Below are 19,628 nucleotides of genomic sequence, written 5' to 3'. Positions count from 1 at the left end.
TCCTAATTATAAGTGATTGCAGGAAATGCCGTGTCTAGTGATTTAAAATTGAAATAACAGTATCCTGTTAAAATAAGCTTATTATTATGCCCAAAAGTTAAATTTTATGGAGAGAACTATATTGGCTGTTCCAATTTACCAAGTTGTTTAAATATGTAGCCTTAAATTTAAGAGGCACATTGTTAACTCTGGAGAAGACTTGTGGGAAAAATGCTCCCTTCTATAATAGTCATTTTCATAGTCACAGACTATTCAATGTTTAGTTTTCTATGTGGCTCCAATGAAGTCAGATGACATATATCATAATATACAGGTGACGATTCCTTTTCAGCCGATCATTGTGGTTGCTTCTGATCTTCCAATATTATTAACATTACTTTGTTGAATATCTTCCTTTAATTTTTTTCATATTTTAAATGATTTCCTTAGAACAGATTCCTGGAAGTTTTGGGAGCTACACCAAAGAGTACTTTAATGGCTAGTGTTTGTTTTCTAAGTGGTTCATATCAATTTAAAATGCTACAAAACTTAAGAATAATAACTTCAGCCCTGGCCAGATAGCGTGGTTGATAAGAGCATCGGCCCAAAATATAGAGGTTGCCAGTTTGATCCCCGGTCAGGGCACATAGAGGGTCAGATCAACGTTCTCCCCCCCCCACACACACACAACACACACACAACACACACACACACACACACACACACACACACACACACACACACACTCCCTCTTGCTAAAATAGAAAAAGAAGAATGATTTCACTGTGGCTGGAAGAGGGCCACAAAGAGAAGGGACCATAGGGACCATACGGCCTATTAAAGGAATTCCAACAAATACATTCGAAGTTAGAACTTCAAGAGAACTAGAGTTCTAAAATGCTCTACTCATGATCTAGACATTACCTTTTTAAAACTTCAAAGGAAAAAACGAATTCTTGCTACATTTAGCTCTAAAGTAACATAAAGGAGTATTTTAATATATTCTAGTAGGCCAGAGTATTTTCTGTGTGTCTCTTCTGATGGATGAAAACTAACAAAAGGAACAGGTCAAAAATAACCTTGGACACACTGCGACATCAGGAGGACCCTAACAGTCTCTGCGGTGCTCACAGGTCACCCTGCACATGCTCCACCTTCTGTCATTTACACATGGCGAGTCACTGGCTCTCAAAGCTTTCGTTCACACGATACTCTGCGTGGACTTTCAGGGTTGTGGATGATTTTTTACAAGAAATACATCTATACAGTCATTTCCAAGTGGATAATTAATTTGGACTTGGCTCAAGTAGAATTCTCTAACGTGTGTATCAAGCTGCAGCAGAAGGACTTCCCGGGAGAGTCATGATCTTACCTCAAGTACCTTTTCATTTGCCATTTCCAGCTGAGAAAGCAGCTCTTGGGTATGAAGTTTCTGTCGACTCAGCTCACTCCTATTAATCGAGGGATCGAGGGAACAAGAGAGGGAGGGAGGGAAGGAGGGAGGATGGATGGAGGAAGGGGGCACAGGTAGGGAGAGAGAGAGAAAGCCATTGTTTAAAAAAATGAAGAAAACAGATATATGTTCATGTTTTGAACAAAAATATCATCTGTGTGCAAAATAAAGTTTCTTATGAACTGACCACCACATCTAAAGAACTCACTCATTCTTTTCTTTATAAAATGCACACAAAGTCTGGAAACTCGTTGTACAGCAACATGAATACACTTAATACTATTGAACTGTAACATTTAAAAATGGTTAAGCTGGGCCCTGGCCGGTTGGCTCAGTGGTAGAGCGTCGGCCTGGCGTGCAGGAGTCTCGGGTTCGATTCCCGGCCAGGGCACACAGGAGAAGCGCCCATCTGCTTCTCCACTCCTTTCCCTCTCCTTCCTCTCAGTCTCTCTCTTCCCCTCCTGCAGCCTAGGCTCCATTGGAGCAAAGATGGCCCGGGCGCTGAGGATGGCTCTGTGGCCTATGCCTCAGGCGCTAGAATGGCTCTGGATGCAACAGAGCGACGCCCCAAGGGGCAGAGCATTGCCCCCTGGTGGGCATGCTGGGTGAATCCTGGTCGGGCGCATGCGGGAGTCTGTCTGACTGCCTCCCTGTTTCCAGCTTCGGAAAAATGAAAAAACAAATGGTTAAGCTGATAAATGTAGTATTTTGTATATTTTATCACAATTTTAAAATGCTTAAAATGGTATATATTATATTTTACCACAGGAAGCCCCAACGTACTTACATATATATGTATTAAATATATTTTATATATACAGGTACTTATATCAAAATATATTTATATGTGTATTAAAAACAATGTATATGTATTAAAAGTGCCCTTGTATCTTCAATCTTGAGTCTTATTGGGCATTAAAATAAAAGTCTATCTGTATTAAACAGACACAGCATTTGTTAGTACAAACTTGAAGCTACTGTGATTCCCAGTCATCGTGTGCACCTGCACATTCACACATAGTGCTTCAGTGCAGGGTGTGGCGTGGAGTAAGCGAGGGCCACGTTAACCACTCTGTGATCATGTTCGTGTAGTACAGTCAGGACTGGGGTTTGTTCTGCCTGACTATGTGCTGTGTTTTATGCATTCATATCCTTTATGCTTTATTAGTATGAATTTTCTTAATGCACAGAACTCTTCCTTCCTATTCAGTATATATGCATTATATTGCTTTGGCCAAAGACAATTTCAACAGTCCCAGGTTGGAAGTGGATACAATATAGTTTTAGAAATAACTTTAAAAAAGATCGACTAGATTTCTGAGTATTAAGATACTCAACCAGGACTGATTTTTATCCTCTGACCTTCTGCTTCTAAAAAAAAAAATCAACACATTAATACTTCCAAAACAACTTCAGCTTTAATTTCTTTTTTTCCCCCAAAGGAGCTATACAAACAGCTAAAATATACCCTTGGTCTCTCAAAATACAGGACACTTAGTACTAAATCAGGAAGCAATCTGTTATAAATATGAAGGCGGGAACAAACCATGGTGTTCACGAGTCAATTCTACATTTACTGGCGCTCTCTGGGCCAGGGGCAGGCGTGTGCCAGTGAGCACGGGCTGCCGCTGCGACAGACCTCACATGCTCCACACTTCCTGAGGAATCTACCACACAACATATTCTAGGTCAAGATTACTGTATTTCTCCATGCATAAGATGCACCCTTTACCAAGAAATTTGGGGTCTAAAAACTGGGTGCGTCTTACACAGTGGTTGTGGCATTTCAAATGCCACAGATGGAACTGAGGACGAGGCAATCTATGAAGACAGTGATTCATCATCAGACACGGATGAGGACAAGCTAATAGAGGGGAGTTTTGACAGTGATGAGGAGTTGTATGAATTTTATGATGAATAAAATTTGAGTTCAATCACTTTATGTAACACATTTTTTTTTTCAAATTTCAGGCCCCAAAATTAAGGTGTGTCTTATACATGGGGAAATACGATACTTTGACTTCTTTAGATTTATTTAGATTCTGCTTCTTTCAACAAAGGATTTGAAGCAGCTAGGAAACAGTTATTTTTCAGTTGAACATGTCCTCCCCTCAATTCTTTCTGAGTGGAGTTGTAGGGGGTGTGCAGGGCCGGGGGGCGGGCTTTGGCCTGTCAGTGCTCTGCAGCTGCTCTGCTGCTCCTCCTCTGTCAGGACGTCTCACGGGGAGGAGGGGGTCCGGGGTGGGGGGCCCAGGGAAGACCCAGGAGGATGGTCCAACTCTGTGATCTATGAGAAAATTTCCCTTCATGAGAGAACATCTCTGAGTGTTCCCAGTATCATTAGTGATCTGGGAAAAGCATTAAACCCCACTCTCCGGAAAGGTTCACAGTGCTATTACAGCTGAAACACTTGCCAAATAAAGCCACATAATCTCTCCAGTGGTAATCTTTAAAAACAGAAACATTCTTACCTATCAGGAATGATTTAAGTGCAGCTGGCCAGAAGGTATGGCAACAGATGATATTTCCAGTTTCTCTATGATATGATGGTATTTAAAGAGTGCTTTACACTCATTAAAGAATTTAGGTGAAACTGCCCAATTTCTCTATAAGTTCTGGCATATTATATGATAAGATGTAAGGTGAAATTACCTTCTACCAGTTTTAATGTAAGTATGTAAGAATGAGGAATTCCTTAAAAATCAGCCTATCAGCGTCCTAAGTATTTTTAGTTCACTTACATAATTGATGTGTACATGATTAAAACAATCCATGTCATGCCTACAAATATAATTTGGAAATATGGTTGTAAAATATAACTGATTTGCTATCTTCTAGATAAAATTTTAAAAATAACAAAGTAATGTATATTGTATCTATTAAGAATACATGAAATGCTTTAGTAAACAAGATTGGTTTTAAATCATCAAATTCTTCAATTCGAGATGCAAGTAGGTGAAGGGTGAGAACCTAAGGCAAGATTCCCCCTGTTCTTTTAGAAATACTTTGTCCAAACCTACAGCAATAGCAAATTCCCCAAAGCAGACAGTTAGTTTTTAAATAAACAATAACCATCTCTTCTTGTACGCATATATACTGGTCTATTTAACTAAACGGCATATTTTCAAAATAAAAACGACCGGAATAACCTGGTTGGGAAACAAGCATGCTGACACTTGTAATGCAAATGACAGGTGACACTAGAGTGACCACAGCTGATGTGTCACGGCCTGGGGAAGGCCTGAGCATGGCCAGCATGCTGGACACAGACACTTCGTTCACTGGTTAGTGTGCTTAGATGATGATGGACATTAGCTAAGAGGGTTCTCTACTGCACCTTAACTTTGCCACTGGACCTTACTGTTACTTCACGGTTACAAAGTAGTTATTATTCTTACCCCATAAATAGAGGAGTTAAGACTCAGAGAAGTCATTTAATGTTTCTAATGTCATCAAGTGACTGAATGAAAAAATAGGGTTCAGCACCGCCCCTGGTGGGCGTGCCGGGTGGATCCCGGTCGGGCGCATGCGGGAGTCTGTCTGACTGTCTCTCCCTGTTTCCAGCTTCAGAAAAATGAAAAAAAAAAAAAAAATAGGGTTCGTATCAGTCTCTTAATCAAAATGTTCTCTCAACTAGGTCACGGTGCCCCTCACCTTAAGTTCTGTCGATTACAAGAGATACTAATAAAGCATATCTGTGGCATCGTAAAATATCAAGATCTAAAAGGCAAAAAGATTATCTGGAAAAAAAATATTTAATGTTAAGTACGTGGCAAAATGGTCGGTGGTCACGAAGATTGTAATGTTAAGGTTTTGTATGGCTTCAGAAGACCTGACCACTGAAAAAGGCAGCGCACTGAGAGGTCTCGTTCAGTTAGCTGCAACACAGGCTGGTGCAGGCAGCCCGGCTTCACACAACCGCACTCCTGGCATCCCAGCTGCCTCCCCTCCGCTCTGCACAGTCCACTGTGGGACCTCAGGGAGTCCAGGTCCAGGGTGAAAGGACATTAATGAGCACCTCTCCTGCAACCTGTCCAAAGTGGAACCTACGTATCTACTTACCTAACCCTTCCTAGTGAATGTCACTGCCATCTACCCAGATACTCCACTCCAAAGCTTAGGTATTACCTTAGACCACCCCCCTTTGCCTCAGCTATTTGTGTGTGTGTGTGTGTGTGTGTGTGTGTGACAGAGACAGAGAGAGGGACAGATAGGGACAGGCAGGCAGGAAGGGAGAGAGATGAGAAGCATCAATTTTTAATTGCGGTACCTTAGTTGTTCATTGATTGGTTTCTCATATGTGCCTTGACTGGGGGGCTACAGCAGACCGAGTGACCCCTTGCTCAAGCCAGCGACCTTGGGCTCAAGCTGGCCACCTCGGGATTTTGAACCTGGGTCCTCCATGTCCCAGTCCAATGCTCTATCCACTGTGCCACTGCCTGGTCAGGCTCATCTGCTGTATTTGATTTAACAAGAAGTTCTGTCCTTTATATACTATGTTGGTACTAGTGAGATTGGGGAGGGGGAGATCCAGCCACTGCCATAGTGAAACTGAGGAATATCAGAAATAGTGAGAAGCTACTGGGTTTGTACTATGGGTAGCAAATGCTATGAAAAGTCCCCAGGGCCAGGGGAGCACATATGGAGGAGTAGGGGACTGGAGCTGTCTGTCCAGAGGAAGTAGGCTTCTAAGCCAAAGTATGAAAGAGAAACAGAAGTTAGGTAACAAACGCAGGGTGAGAAGAAGAGTGCTACAATCAGGTCTCCGTGGGGAGGCCAGGAACTAAGGAAGAATAACCAGTCTAGAAAGCTGAGAGGCGGTCTGTGGGAATGCGGCAGTCACCAGAAGGGGGGAGAGGGGGGAGAGAGGGAGGGCTGAGGACACGAGGAAATACAGACTGCAAAGTGCCGTCCATGTCCTCACAGGAAATGGAGACTTTAACCTTAGTACTATAGGGAGATGCCTGCATTTTTCTTAAAAGTTTCCCATTTATATGAGAGAGAGAGAGAGAGAGAGAGAGAGAGAGAGAGAGAAGAGAGTGGGAGAGTGAGAGAGAGAGAGAGAGAGAGAGAGGGAGAGAGAAGCATCAGCTCACTGTTCCACTTCATTATTCTATTTAGTTGTGCACTCATTACATTGCTCTTGTCTGTGCCTGACGGAGGGGTCAAACTTGTGACCTCAGTGTGCTGGGTTGACGCTTTATCCACTTAGCCACCAGGCCAGGGCCTCAGGTGTTTTAATAAAAGAGGTGACATGATTAGATTTGAGTATCAGAACATTTTATTGATTACAGCAGGAAAAACAGGAAGAATCTATCTGCAACTGCTGGGAAAACTGGCGTGATTGGGCCTGCTCACTGGTTTCCCTGCTGCAAGCACTTTGCAAGATTAGTGCGTGCATCTCTATAAAGAGCTACGGTGCTTTCCCTCAGAGGCATCTCCCAGACGGCTCTCCTGCCACAGCAAGGGGCAGTTCCCTGAGTCCCTCAGCCGCCACCGTGAGAGGCTGTGTTCCCGGTCCCTCGCCCTCCACGGCTAGAGTGGTTTTCCTTTGTTTATTCTCTCACCCATCTCTGCGAGCCTCCAATAAACAGGATAGCCCAATGTGGTCCGGCTCCACAGTTCCTCTACCGTCTGCCCGAACCCAGTGTGCACCTGCCCGGCCTTGGCCTCCTGCATCACAACGACCATAGCTAGTCGGGGGGCGGCAGCCATCTAGGTGAGCAATGTTGACAGCCTGAACCTTGAAAGAAATGGACAGATTCAGGAGATAGTTGGGGTGGGGGAGAGGACAGGAGCAGTAGGTCGTGACAGGGGTTTAAGGAGAAGGCGTTCAGGACAACTTGTGGAGTCCTGCTTGAGCCACTGGGCAGACAGTGCTGCTCGTGGGAAGGGAAGTACAGGACGCAGTGCGCGTGTGGAGCGAAGGGCTCAGTTTTGAGTAGACTGATTCTGAGGTGCTGCAGGGAAGACCGCCCGTGTTAGGCCTGCTTGCTGGCACCTGGCACGATTACTGTGTGAGCACGTGGCGGCGCTGCGTGTGCCTAGCCTCTGAGGGGCTACGGGTGCTTGTGCTCAGGGTGGATGGCGGATTGCCTGCCCGCCACCGCGAGGGGCCATCTTGCTGTGCGTTCACCTGCAGCCGTGAGAAGCGGTTTCCCTGCCTGTGTGCCCTCCTGGCGTTGGGGGACTTTACTAGACGGGAGCGGCCCACTGCGTTCTGGCTTCACAGTTCGTCTCCCGTCTGCCCGACTCCAGCGTGGGCCCGCCTGGCCTCGGCCACCGGCCTTACAGGTACCTCTAGAAACGTTCAGCAGAGAACTATTTTAATATTTTTAAAAGGCCAGCGCTAGAAGCTGTTTTGTAATAACAATTAGTCCTTTCCCTCTTGTCTGTCATAGAAATGGGTACCCTAACCCTAGCCGAGAGAATTTCCGTTCTAAACGCATTCTCAGTATCGCTGGCGTGTACAACTGAAGAGGTACGGTTAGAAGGTTAAGAGCAGTGTTTTTACCCTACCATGCAGGAATTTCTTTGAAAATACCACAAATACTTCTCCTAAAAGAAGTTATGATTCCTTAAGACATGGGATAAGAGGGTGTAATTTGGGCCACTTATCTTAGGCTTTATAACGAATGACTTGAATTGCTTACATCATTCTGTTACTACTGAGGCAGAACGGAAGGTGAGCAACAGCCATCAATGTTCTGGCCGATACAGCGGAAGGGAAAATTCCCTTGCCGCCTGGAATCCCTTAGTGATGTCTCAAGGAGTAAGTCACAGAAGGCTCTGCCCTGCGCTGGACTCGGGCCTGACAAACAGAGGTGCAGTGTTTGTTTCAGGGGGACGGCATGCCAGCTGTGGCAAGCGCTTCCTCCAAAACTCTTTGCGATGACAAATTAACATAGCGTGTGCCAGATGGGTTTTTTTCCCTGTTGAATCATACTATAATATGCTTCAGTTACTTTGAGTAATTACACATTTTGTAATCTGTCAGTACCTGCAGCTGCCTCTCATCCTGTTAATTAAACAAACAAACAAACAAACAAAAAAACTTAAAAAAAAAAGCAGTATGGCAGCCAAACGTTACAGAGCTATACAGCCAAGAGGCATGTTTCAGAGACTGAGGAGAAGGCCTTGGGCTCTGATGCTGTGTGGCTGCATAGACACGTATCATTTTGGACAAGGGAAGAGAATGTGACATATTGTCTATTCACTCATTCAGTCCAGTTTCATTACACACGTGGGTGCCTGGCAAGGTGTGAGGTCCTGCTCCTGTGGAAGAGCGGCCCATGAAGGACAGTCACACCACAGTCCAGCTGGTGCCATAAAGAGGGAGAAGCACAGCGGAGTGGCGGTGCGGGCTCAGGAAACCCTCCGTCGGCATGGGAACTAAGGAATACCTTACCGAAAAGGAGGATGCAGGAGACGGGTCTGGAAGGAAGAACGTGTTTTCAGTTTGGGGAGCTGGGAAAAGACAGCCCTAGAAAGAAATCCCATGTACAGACTACTCCTAGAATCGTCCTGGATTCCTCTCTTTCCTTCATATTCTACGACGAACCCATCAACACCTTCTATTGCCTTTAAAAAGGGGGGCGGTCCCAACTAATCCACCTTCCTTTTTTCTCAGTCTAAGCCACCGTCATCTCTTAACCAGACTCTTGCAGTAGCCTTCTAAAGCCTTTCCCAGTTTTTTCTAAACTTCTTTTTTCTACCCAGTATCCTGAGGGATGTTTATTTTTTAAAAAAGGTCTAATCAGGTGATTTCTTTCAAAACGGCCCAGTGGCCTTCATTCACACCTAAAACTCTGGAACCTAAAGGTCAAGCCCGGTCTTCAGCAGAGATGGTGGTCACCACCGTCCCATGTGCTCCATGGGCATTTCCCAGACTCCTCTGCGGCTGGGTCAGTTTGGCCAGAGAAGGCAGAAAGAAGTGATGCAATGACTTCAAAGCTGATTGAGTTAAGAGCCAGCACCCCCCCCCCCCCCCCCGCCCCGTGGTTCAGTGAGCTCAGAACACCACACCTCCCAGGTGGGACGACCTCCCCTGAGAGCCTTCCTGCCGGACTGCCTTAGACCTGTAATGTGAGCAAGAAAGAAGCCTTTTCTGTGCCCAGCCCCTGGGATTTCAGAGTCTGCGTGTTGCAGTGGCTGTTATTACCCGATGGGATGCACGGCCTAGGTCTGCTCCTCCCGCCTTCACTCTGCATGCTGGTTCTTTTCCCACAGACATAGCAGGGTCCCCCCACCCCCAACCTCCATCTTCCCATAGCCACGCTCTCTACTTGAAGTGCTCTCTCCTGGTGTTTACACGACAGGATCTTCTGTGTCATCAGACCCCACAGTAAGATGAGTTTCCTCACAGGGTCCTCCTTGTTTCCCAGTCTCAGGTGCCCACCCACCCATTCACCCTCACACTGGCTTATTTTGATTTTCTCCGTAGTACTTATGATCTGACTTTCAACATGGATATTTATTGATTTGATCGTTTCCATTTGCCTGTATAGTATCTTCAGAGAAACGAGGGGACGGGGGTACTTTGCTGTGTCCTCGGCACTTAAACGAGCCAGACCTTTCAGTAAGAATGTGATGAGCGGGTGGAGGGCAGACAAGGGGCTGGCGGGCTGGCCGAGCACGCAGGGTTTGCTGGGGGGAGGAGGAGGGCGGGCTGTGCAGTGTGGCTGGGACACAGGGACATGAGGATAGGTGGAGGGAGGCAGGTCACTGACGATAAATAAGGTGAAGGAAAGATTGTGAAAAACATGCAGGCAGCAACGAAACAGGAGCCAGTGCGGTGGTGGGCCAGGATTGGGGCTGCTTTTTAGAAAGATAATTCTGACAGCAGTATATAGAAAGTGGGGAGAGCGGGGGGAACCACTTGTGGCAGAGACACCCGAGTGGGGGGTGTTAAGAGCCCTGTGTAAAGGCATGCAGGGCCTGGCTGACAGCGAGAGCAGGTGTGTGACTGCACTGCTGACACTCACGCAGGTGTTTCTGGGGGACGGATTCCTGCACCTGCAGCTGTGGAGAGTCTGCACAGTTCGAGTCTTGTCAGATCGTCCTTCCCACAAGGACGGCCTGTCCCCACCAATTTCCCCACCGACTTCTCCACATGCTGCTGGCGGGCACTGTGTGTTATCAGCCTGCACATTTCTGCCAACTTGCTGGGTGAAATTACTGTCTAAATTTCCGTCTCTTTAGTGAGTAGCGTGGCTGAACCTGGTGAGATAGGTTCACCAGAGCTTTTGTATTTCTGCTTCTGTGAGCTACCAGGTCAGGCACGGTTTCCCTCCATTTGGTTGTCAAGCTTTTGCTTAATTATTGTGTTCTTGCCCAATTTTTCATACAAATACTTGGAGTTTTGTCATTTGTCTTTTATCTTTGGTATCTTCATAAAGAATTTTATTTATTTATTTTTTTACTTAAATCAATCAGTATTTTTCTTTTTTAGATTCTGAGTTTTGTGTTTTGATTAGGAAAACTTCTTTGTCCCAAAATAATAAAAATAGATAAATACAGTCATTGCTTTTAATACCTTCTTTTTTTTCTTTAACTCTTTAGTCCACTTGACATTTATTTTATATATGCGAAAGAAAAATATTCTAAATGAGTTAAAACATCATCTTTTCACCATTGATTTGAAATGCCATATTATCATGAACAGTCTTTCCAATTTTACTGTTTTCCTGTCTTGTGTTCAATTTAGTTTTAACTAATCTTTTTCACTCTGCTCAACCTACCAAAACTGCCATGGAACATGGAGCTTTTAATATTTAATAAAAATAGTGTTCTAACACCCAGAACAAAGACCAGGGTGTCACCTGCGCAGGAGAGGTGACAGCTGGAAAACTTAGGCTCCTTCTCTCCTGTACTCAATAAAAGCATTCAAAGAAGGGTTCCTTCCCTATGTAGTTATGATGGGTTTGTTAAAAGCTGTTACACTGAACTAGAATGGCAGCAGGAAAAGCAGTCATAACAACCAGTGTTCATATGAACTTGAAGAGATAAGATCAGGGTAAAAACTAAAACTGAGGATTTGAAAAGTCTGTAAGATGAGAAACAAGTTTCACCCTAAGGCTAAGTTTCTTAAGGAGTCAAGTCTCTTAGTGATGTAGTCTCTTAAATAGTGGGGTGCAGTATACTTTCTCAGCTTTCACACATTCAAATGCATGTCCCAAACTGAAATTCTTCAGAAAGAATCAAAAGATGAAAGGGGAGTATGACCTAGAAAAGAAACAATAATTGATACATTCACTAGCTTTTTCGTTCACTCACTAATTCATTCAACTACCGTTTTCTGAGTATGTACTATGGCTGGGCCTTCTTTAGGGTCTAGGGACAAAGGCCCCTGTGGAGAACACAAGAGACAAGTTACTTTATGGAGCTGATAGTCTCTTGCAGGAAAAAAAAAAAGTGTAAGTAAAGTAAAGATATATAAAATGCAGTTCCTTTAGTGATGAGTGCTATCAGGAGAAGAGAAATCAAAAGGGTAATGATATAGAAAACGTAAGGGCAAGACCTCACCTTACTTGCATCTTTGTGTTTCTAGCGTTTGGCAGAATGTTTAGAAAAGAGTTGTTGCTCAGATATTTGTTATATAAGTTAAAGTGAGACTTCAGGTATCTGCTTTTACTTCTGGAAATACTTCTATAAATCTGCAAGTTGAGGTAGTGGCACTTTAACTTGCAAAGTGTCATTCTAAATAAAGAGCTAGAGAGCCAAGATGTAACAATTCTGCTAAAAACTTCTCAGGGTGCACTAATCCCTCAATCCAAACGAATGTGTGTCCTTTCAGTTACATTTACTAATATAGGACGGCAAGTGTGTAAAATATCAATGAGCTCCTACCATTGCAGGGTTAATATATATAATTTTAATTTCCATGTTATTTTTAATACAACAATAATGTAAAACTAGAGTGATTTATTCATTTTTATTTTCCTGAGAGCTATAGAAAAATCAAATGTAACAGGACCCACACAAGGGTGGCACTGCCTTTCTCTTAAACTTGATGCAGATTATCTGCCACACAACCAAAGCTTTCTCGGAGTAGATTCATAGTTGCTGGTCATCAAAGTATAAGGACTGATGGGAAAGCTGAGTGAGAAAAATGGGACGTCCTGGGTCCCTTGCTAAGCCAGAGGAGAGTTACAACTTCGGCTACATTTTTCAAGATGTTTTTAAGATCTCGGCCAATAAGACCGACACTTTCTCATCTCCCACTCCGACACTGGGATACAAATAAGTCAAAGGCAGGCACTTCTGGCCCATTGCAGACACATATCTAGGACGCTATACTGGTAGTTGCTTCAAGGTGATCCAAATGGAGGCCCCAGCCAGAGACAGGTCAGCTTCCGTCCCTGAGCAGCTGATTAAACTCACTCTCGACCACCTGCCTTGCAGGGGTCTCACACTCTGGGCCACTCTACACCTGCCCTCCGTCAGCTATCAGCCAGCCAGGGACTCTGAGCCTGCGGAAATGATTCGATTAGCCGACCCTGACCCTATGCCTTCCCAAAGGAAACTCCAATCCAGGCGCGTGCCCACTGTGCCCTGACCACCGAGGGGGCTGGGGCTCTGGGCTGTGTTCAGCCCCGGCACCCTGTGGGCAGAAGCAGTAAAACTCCCACATTTTCTCTCTTGTCTGCCTCTGGCCTCACTATGTTTCCCTCAAGGTAACACGGTTAAAATACAAGAGTAGACAGCATATTTTTCTATTTTTAGTTAAGAAATAAGAGTAAAATCAATTGCTAATGTTTCTTAATTAAAAATAATATGGTGTATAAGTACAACATTGATTCTAATGACCCTGATGTTAATTAATTTCCTATAACAGTTTTGATTTATTTTGTAGCTATGATTGATTTAGCTTCCAGGATGCTAGAACTGACCAGACACATGTACACTTTGTTTTGTTTTGTTTGTTTGTTTTGTACTTTTCCGGAGTGAGAAGCGGGGCAGCCTACAGACAGACTCCCGCATGTGCCAGACCAGGATCCACCCGGCATGCCCACCAGGGGGCAATGCTCTGTCCATCTGGGGCATTGCTCCATTGTAACCAGAGCCATTCTAGCGCCTGAGGTAGAGCCATGGAGCCGTCCTCAGTGTCCGGGCCAACTTTGCTCCAATGGAGCCTTGGCTGCGCGAGGGGAAGAGAGTGACAAGAAAGGAAGAAGAGGGGGAAGGGTGGAGAAGCAGATGGGCGCTTCTCCTACGTGCCATGGCTGGGAATCAAACCCGGGACTTCCACATGCCAGGCCGACATTCTACCGCTGAGCCAGCCAGGGCGACACGTGCACACTCTGTATAGATGTTACCCACAGTCCGGTTCTCACCAAGATATATTGTCACTCACTGCGCCCATTGAGGTGGGATATCTTTAAAGAACATATTTGGGTCCACTAAAGAGATATTGCTTATTCAGATTAATCAATCCATTAAATATTCTACAACACTTCAAATGCATTAAAGAGGTGAAAACGCAAGAACAAGTTGTGAAGCAGGTGTTGAACGAAAGCTCGCAATGAGAAAAGCAGCAGAGCGCGGGCGTGCCGCCGAATCCTATACCATGGAAAGCATTTATAGCCCCGGAGCCCAGGTTCCGGTCTGGGGTACAGTCTGGTCGTACCATTCTGCTCAAAGCCCTCCAGGGTGCCTGTCTCATTCAGCACAAGAGCTCAAGATCTTTCTGAGCAGTAATCGGCAAACTTCCTTAAAGGGCCAGGCAGCAAATATTTTAGGCTCTGCAGGCCAAACAGAGTCTCTTGCAATTATAGAACATTATGATGCTAGATCTATATGCAAATACCATTAAGATTCTAAACTGTCCTGTCCAACAAAAATCATCTTTTGTGGCATATGCCTAAAACCTACAAAAACACACAGTATCGGTTTTGGTTTATAATGGTGAATATTTCTCATAGTAGTTCAATAAATATACGCTGAATAAAAAATATAAGTACAAGGTCCAGAACTATACACATTTTTACAAAAAGATTCTGGCAGGAACCTTAAACTAGAGGTTAATTTCTTCTGTAAAATGAACAAGCAATCAACAGGGAACTTACTTCAGATTACTGACTCTCAGCTCGGCACTTTCAGTAAGTTTCTTTGTTTCCTCTCTCCACCAGTGGGCTGCCTTCTGCTGCGTGGTCAGGAGATGCCTCAGTTCGGCAGTGGCACTGAGGGTACTCTCTTCCATCTCTCTCAGCTGCACTTCAAACCCGCGTTCCTTCACTGAAAGTTCCTGCTCCATGGTACTGATCTAGGGAGGGAAGCAAACACGGTGTCTCCGCTTTCCTGCTCTTCTGAGGACTGTACTGACCAACGATACGCACAAAAGGGATCATCCACGGTGTTGGCTGTAGCACATAAATGTTTGGATGAGCAATTCATATAAAAATTAAGTTCACAATTTGTGTTTGTCACATGTGAAGGCTTACCCTGTGTGACGGTAAACACTCAAGTAAGACCAGGCTTACGGTGGACCACGACTTTCTGCAGAACTCTCCCCAGCCCCTTAGAACGGCAGTGGTAAAAAAGTATACTATGTCAAAACAAACTGCTCTCATTGGTGACTTCTACTTTGGTTACCATAGTCCACAGAAATGTTCATGCTCTCAGTCACTGAGAGTTCGGTCTTTCCTCAAGCCCTTCAAAAAGATGTCTACTTGTTTATTATACAGGATACCACTCAAGAGCAGCCCGATGGAGATGCGTAGGGCATGGTGTGGCTGCAGGGCTATGAGCCTCCCTGCCCCGGATGTGTGCACCAGCTCTGGAGCCCTCCCGTCATTTCTGATGGATATACTACATTTCAGACGGTCTTTCAAAGGGCCTTATGAAGTCTAAGGGTGTTATAGATTATGGGAATTCCTTTACCATTTCAGTTACAGTACAAAGGTTTTTCTAGGGAAAAAAGACCATAATAATGATTTTGAGAATCTCATATGGAGATAAGTTCAGTATTTTTCTAGGTAATGTATGTCATTATAGGAAAAACACTTTAATGCAGAATGAACATACAAGTAAATGCTCTTGGGTTACCCTAGAAGTTTTCTCAACTGGGATCCAGGGAGAGAATTAAGCCTTATGTAATGAACTTCCTTCCCTTGCGTGCATCTAGAATGAAACTACCCATTACCACCCTCTAAGCAACTGAGAAACAGTTACTGGATCAACCTTTTTGGTGTACTCTCAGCAAGTCTTTATCCTGCTACACTAAAGAAATATTATAAATAATACCTACCTTGTGATAGTTTAATGTGCTTTAGAAATGGCCATAGTTGGCATGGCTTCAATATGGCCACTTCCAAACTAAAAGAATGAACAAGGGACCCAACTTTATCAACTCAAAAAACACCAGAGGAAACCCAACAGCATCACAGTCCACAGCTCATGGGAGAAAACTGTAAGCAGCCTATCCTGACTCCCCTGCTAAAGGCAACCTGCTTCCTGAGACGTGTGCATTTGCTTTCTCAGGTAGTGTACCTGGGTAGAAATTGAAGACTTCATGAACACAGGCACTGGAAAGACAATACAGATTTCTTAGTTTTGTATTGAGTTACTGCTGGGAAAGCCTCCCGAGGTTCCTCGACTCTGGTATTTTCCTAATTTTTGAATTCTTGTATTCTGAAAATGCAAATTTGAACATGCCCCCCTCCCCTGCCTTGGTCTCCACTTCCCCTGGAGAAGCCGTGGTTCCAATGTCTGAGGTGGAGTGGTCGATTTCTGTTTCTCTCGCATATATATTAAAAACAGATCTAACCATCTATATAGTTTTAGAATTCTGCCTACTAGGCTGATTCCCCATTGCCACCTGGAAAATCTGTTTGTGATGAGCCTTGCTCTAGAATCCTTCAGGATAACCTGGTGTCTGCTGACTTCTTCAAGCTTGCGTCTGTGACTGTTCCGCTTCTCCTTCGTTCCTGCTGATGCCCTCTTCTCCCTGGTCTCATCACACGCTCCCTTTGCATGGAATCATCTCTCCCCTTCTGCTTATCTGAGTTATTTGCATCCAACTTTTAGAATTCAGCTCAATGACTGCTTCCGCAGAGTGACTCTCTCACCATCTGCCCTGTATAAGCACTCCCAGTGCCCCATGCATTTCCTAGAAAGCATTTATGAGTTTGCAAGTGGATATTTAAGGTGCACCCACCTCCACGCCAATTATAAGTATTTAAGGGTACGGGACCACGTCCTTCTTGTTTAACCTTTAGGACCGGAAACATAGTAAAGTTGTCAAAACACATCTGTAAATTGAACAAATGCTAGCTTTTGGGTGTCAAAATTTAGTCTTTCTACAAACCCAGGTCCTGCAGATTCAATTTTGATCGTTAAGCTGGATAGGTCTGCAGTGACAGTGGGAGGCAGAGGGCCACAACCACTGGGCCTCCCATAACAAAGGTCCCACTATTGGTGGAATTCAGAATGCTGGGCAGGAAAGGGCATTTGCTGTCTCCCTCCCTTCCACCTTTGTGCCCTTCACAGCACAGGTCATAAGTACTCCTACCAGTTGGGTATGCAGCCAGAGTTATCTGGCAGAGTACACATATATGTACAGCTTTAAAAGATACAGCCAAATGGTGGCTGCACAAGTTCACGCTCCCAAAAGGGTCATGTGAAAGTTCCAGTTGCTTTACAATTTTGTCAACATTTGATATTGTCAGTTTTTAAATTTTATCCATTCTGGTAGGTGTGGAGTGGTACTTTCATGGTAGTTTTAACTATAGTTCCCTAATAAGTAATGAAGCTGAACAGTTCTTCATATATGTTCTTTCATAAAGTGCCTATTTAAGCCTTACCCATTTACAGAAATGGGATGTCTGTTAATTCCTTATTAATTGGTAACAGTGTTTATATTCTAAATACAAGTCGCTTTTTATTTTTGGTTTTGTATGTATTATACTTCCAGTGTTCCTTCTCTTGATGTCTTCTGATGCTATTTATTAATTTTAATGAAATCCAACTCATTTATATTTGCATTCTGATTATTGCTTTTTGTGTTCTAAGAAATTTTTTTCTTAGTCAAGGACACAAAGCTTTGCTCCTTGAAGCTCCAGTGTTTTGTATTTTACATTTAGGTCCGCAAGGCAACTCAAATTAATTTGCATGTATGCTGTAAATTAAAGGTCAAGGTTTGTTTTTAAAATATGGACCCAACTGACCTAGCATCACTTATTGTAATTTTCTTTCCCTAATGTACTGCAGTGGTGCTATTATTATAAATGAGGTGATTAGGAAAAATTGGTTTGTTCCTGGACTCTATTTTGTCTGATTAATCAAGTTGGTTATTCTTATGTCAATGATATATTTTACTATTGTAGCTTTACATAAAGTCTTGATATCTTGTAGTACAATTCTTCCCTTGTTGTTCAAAGATTTCCCACTGACTGAAGCATAAAGCACAAACTTCTTTGTATGAGACATAAGGCTCTCTTTTTCAGAGTTCAAGGTGTTATCAGTAACCATAGTGTTTAATACTTTGTGTGTGTGTGTGTGTTTAATACTTTTAATAGGAGGCATTCAACAAATATATGTTGAGCCCTGGCTGGGTAGCTCAGTTGGTTAGAGCGTCATCCCGATACTCCAAGGTTGAGGGTCCGATCCCCGGTCAGGGCACAAACATGACTCAATCAATGAATGCATGAATAGGTAGAGCAACAAATTCATGTTTCTCTTTTTCTCTCTCTCCCTTCCTCTCTTTTTCTAAAAAAGTCAATAAAATTAAAATAAACAAATATATGTCAATATGAATTTGTTTGCAGTGGGACTGTTTGAACTTCACAGAGTGAAGCACTAGCACCCCATACCCTTGCTATGAAACTAGAAGACACAGATCCTTATCATAACAAGTTAATGCCACTTTTTACAAAAGTCTCATGGAACAGGAACAAGTGACATCAAGCAACATGTTGACGGTGACACTTATGCTCCCTTAGCACAATATCAAGTCTCTCTGGCCAGAGCACGCGAGCACAGAGAAGGGACACATGAGAGGGAAATCAAGGGGAGGGCTTTTCCCCAGAGGAGACTTTGTCCCTTGCCTTCTTCCTACTATGGGATTTTTAGACTACCTATGAGTGATTCTCAGAACACACTGATGTACATCCTCTGCACAGCTATTGATAGTTTCAGAATTCAATTTTCGAGAGGCTACTATAGAGGGAGAAGAGAGGCAGTCTAAAGTGATCTAATCTACAGTTTTGCTAACATTGCTTAAATTGCGTTGGCAGGAATATCAGTGTACTCTGTAGCTGGAAAAGAACTTTTCTGTATGTGGACAGTGAAAAGCAATCATTTTCAAGTTGGCTTGCCAAGTTCTACAATGCAGAAGAAGCTGGCTAATGGTCTGGATTATGATTTAGTGCTATCTGAAGTGAAGGCAAAAAAAGGGGGGGCTTAAAAATGTTTTCTTAGATCTCCAAATATTCTATTTTGATTTTCACAAGTACATATATAATTCTGACGAGTCTTGAAAATACCTTTAATTTGGCTTTTTTTTGAGTTTCGAGAGCAATTTTTCTTAAATCCGCCATCTCTTTCTCTAACTGTTCATTTTCTTGCTGAAGTTTTAGCCTCTGTTCACTGACAAGTGCACAGCTCGCTCTCTCAGACTCCAGGACATTTTGAAGTTTCTGAATCATTTCTTGGCAACGTGATATCTCTTCTGAGGAACTGATTAAAAAAAACAAAAGAAACTGACACTTAATGATTTGTAATGGACATCAAGAAGTCTGTCTAAATTTTAGAGTAGAGAGTCTTGTTTCCCTTGTTCTGAGCCATTTCTCTTTACTGTAGACTTAGCCGCGTGGTGTCATCCTGTTTTGTTGCGCCGGAAAATATTATACATTCACCTTAGCAATCTTAACAAAGAATAGACAAATTAAACTGTTACCACTCCCCTAGAAAATCTATGTAAAACTTCATTCAAATTTTGAGTAACTTGAGAACCACTGTGTAAAGAGGACTTCAAGGGGACATGGTAAGAAAGGTGAAGTAGGTAATAATCAAAACTCCTTTATTTCATCAATCAGCTCCATAAAAAGACATTAGCTGACCATGTGACTAAAATATAGCAAGATCTACTTCATATTTTCCTATTATATGCCTTAGAAACAGTTTTTAATAAATTTATATTTCTATAAACTTCTCATTTAATCATAGTTTAAATAGGTTAGATATTGTTTTTAACTTT

At 43.3% G+C, this 19,628-nt stretch overlaps 1 protein-coding gene across 1 annotated transcript in view; it reads right to left on the bottom strand.

Moving 5' to 3' along the window:
• The window catches only part of SCLT1 (sodium channel and clathrin linker 1), a 98,512-nt gene that overhangs the window by 7,247 nt on the left and 71,637 nt on the right, over positions 1 to 19,628 (bottom strand). Inside the window, exons 17-19 of the mRNA XM_066233206.1 lie at positions 18,916 to 19,108; positions 14,500 to 14,696; positions 1,352 to 1,430 (exon numbers count right to left, since the gene is read on the bottom strand). Of these exons, the coding sequence (XP_066089303.1) occupies positions 1,352 to 1,430; positions 14,500 to 14,696; positions 18,916 to 19,108 (469 nt within the window). The remainder of the gene's footprint in view (positions 1 to 1,351; positions 1,431 to 14,499; positions 14,697 to 18,915; positions 19,109 to 19,628) is intronic.

This window comes from Saccopteryx bilineata, chromosome 1 (assembly GCF_036850765.1).
Source record: "Saccopteryx bilineata isolate mSacBil1 chromosome 1, mSacBil1_pri_phased_curated, whole genome shotgun sequence".
Lineage (NCBI taxonomy): Eukaryota > Metazoa > Chordata > Mammalia > Chiroptera > Emballonuridae > Saccopteryx > Saccopteryx bilineata.
Note: the sequence above shows the minus strand (reverse complement) of the source record. Positions and strands in the feature narration are given on the sequence as shown.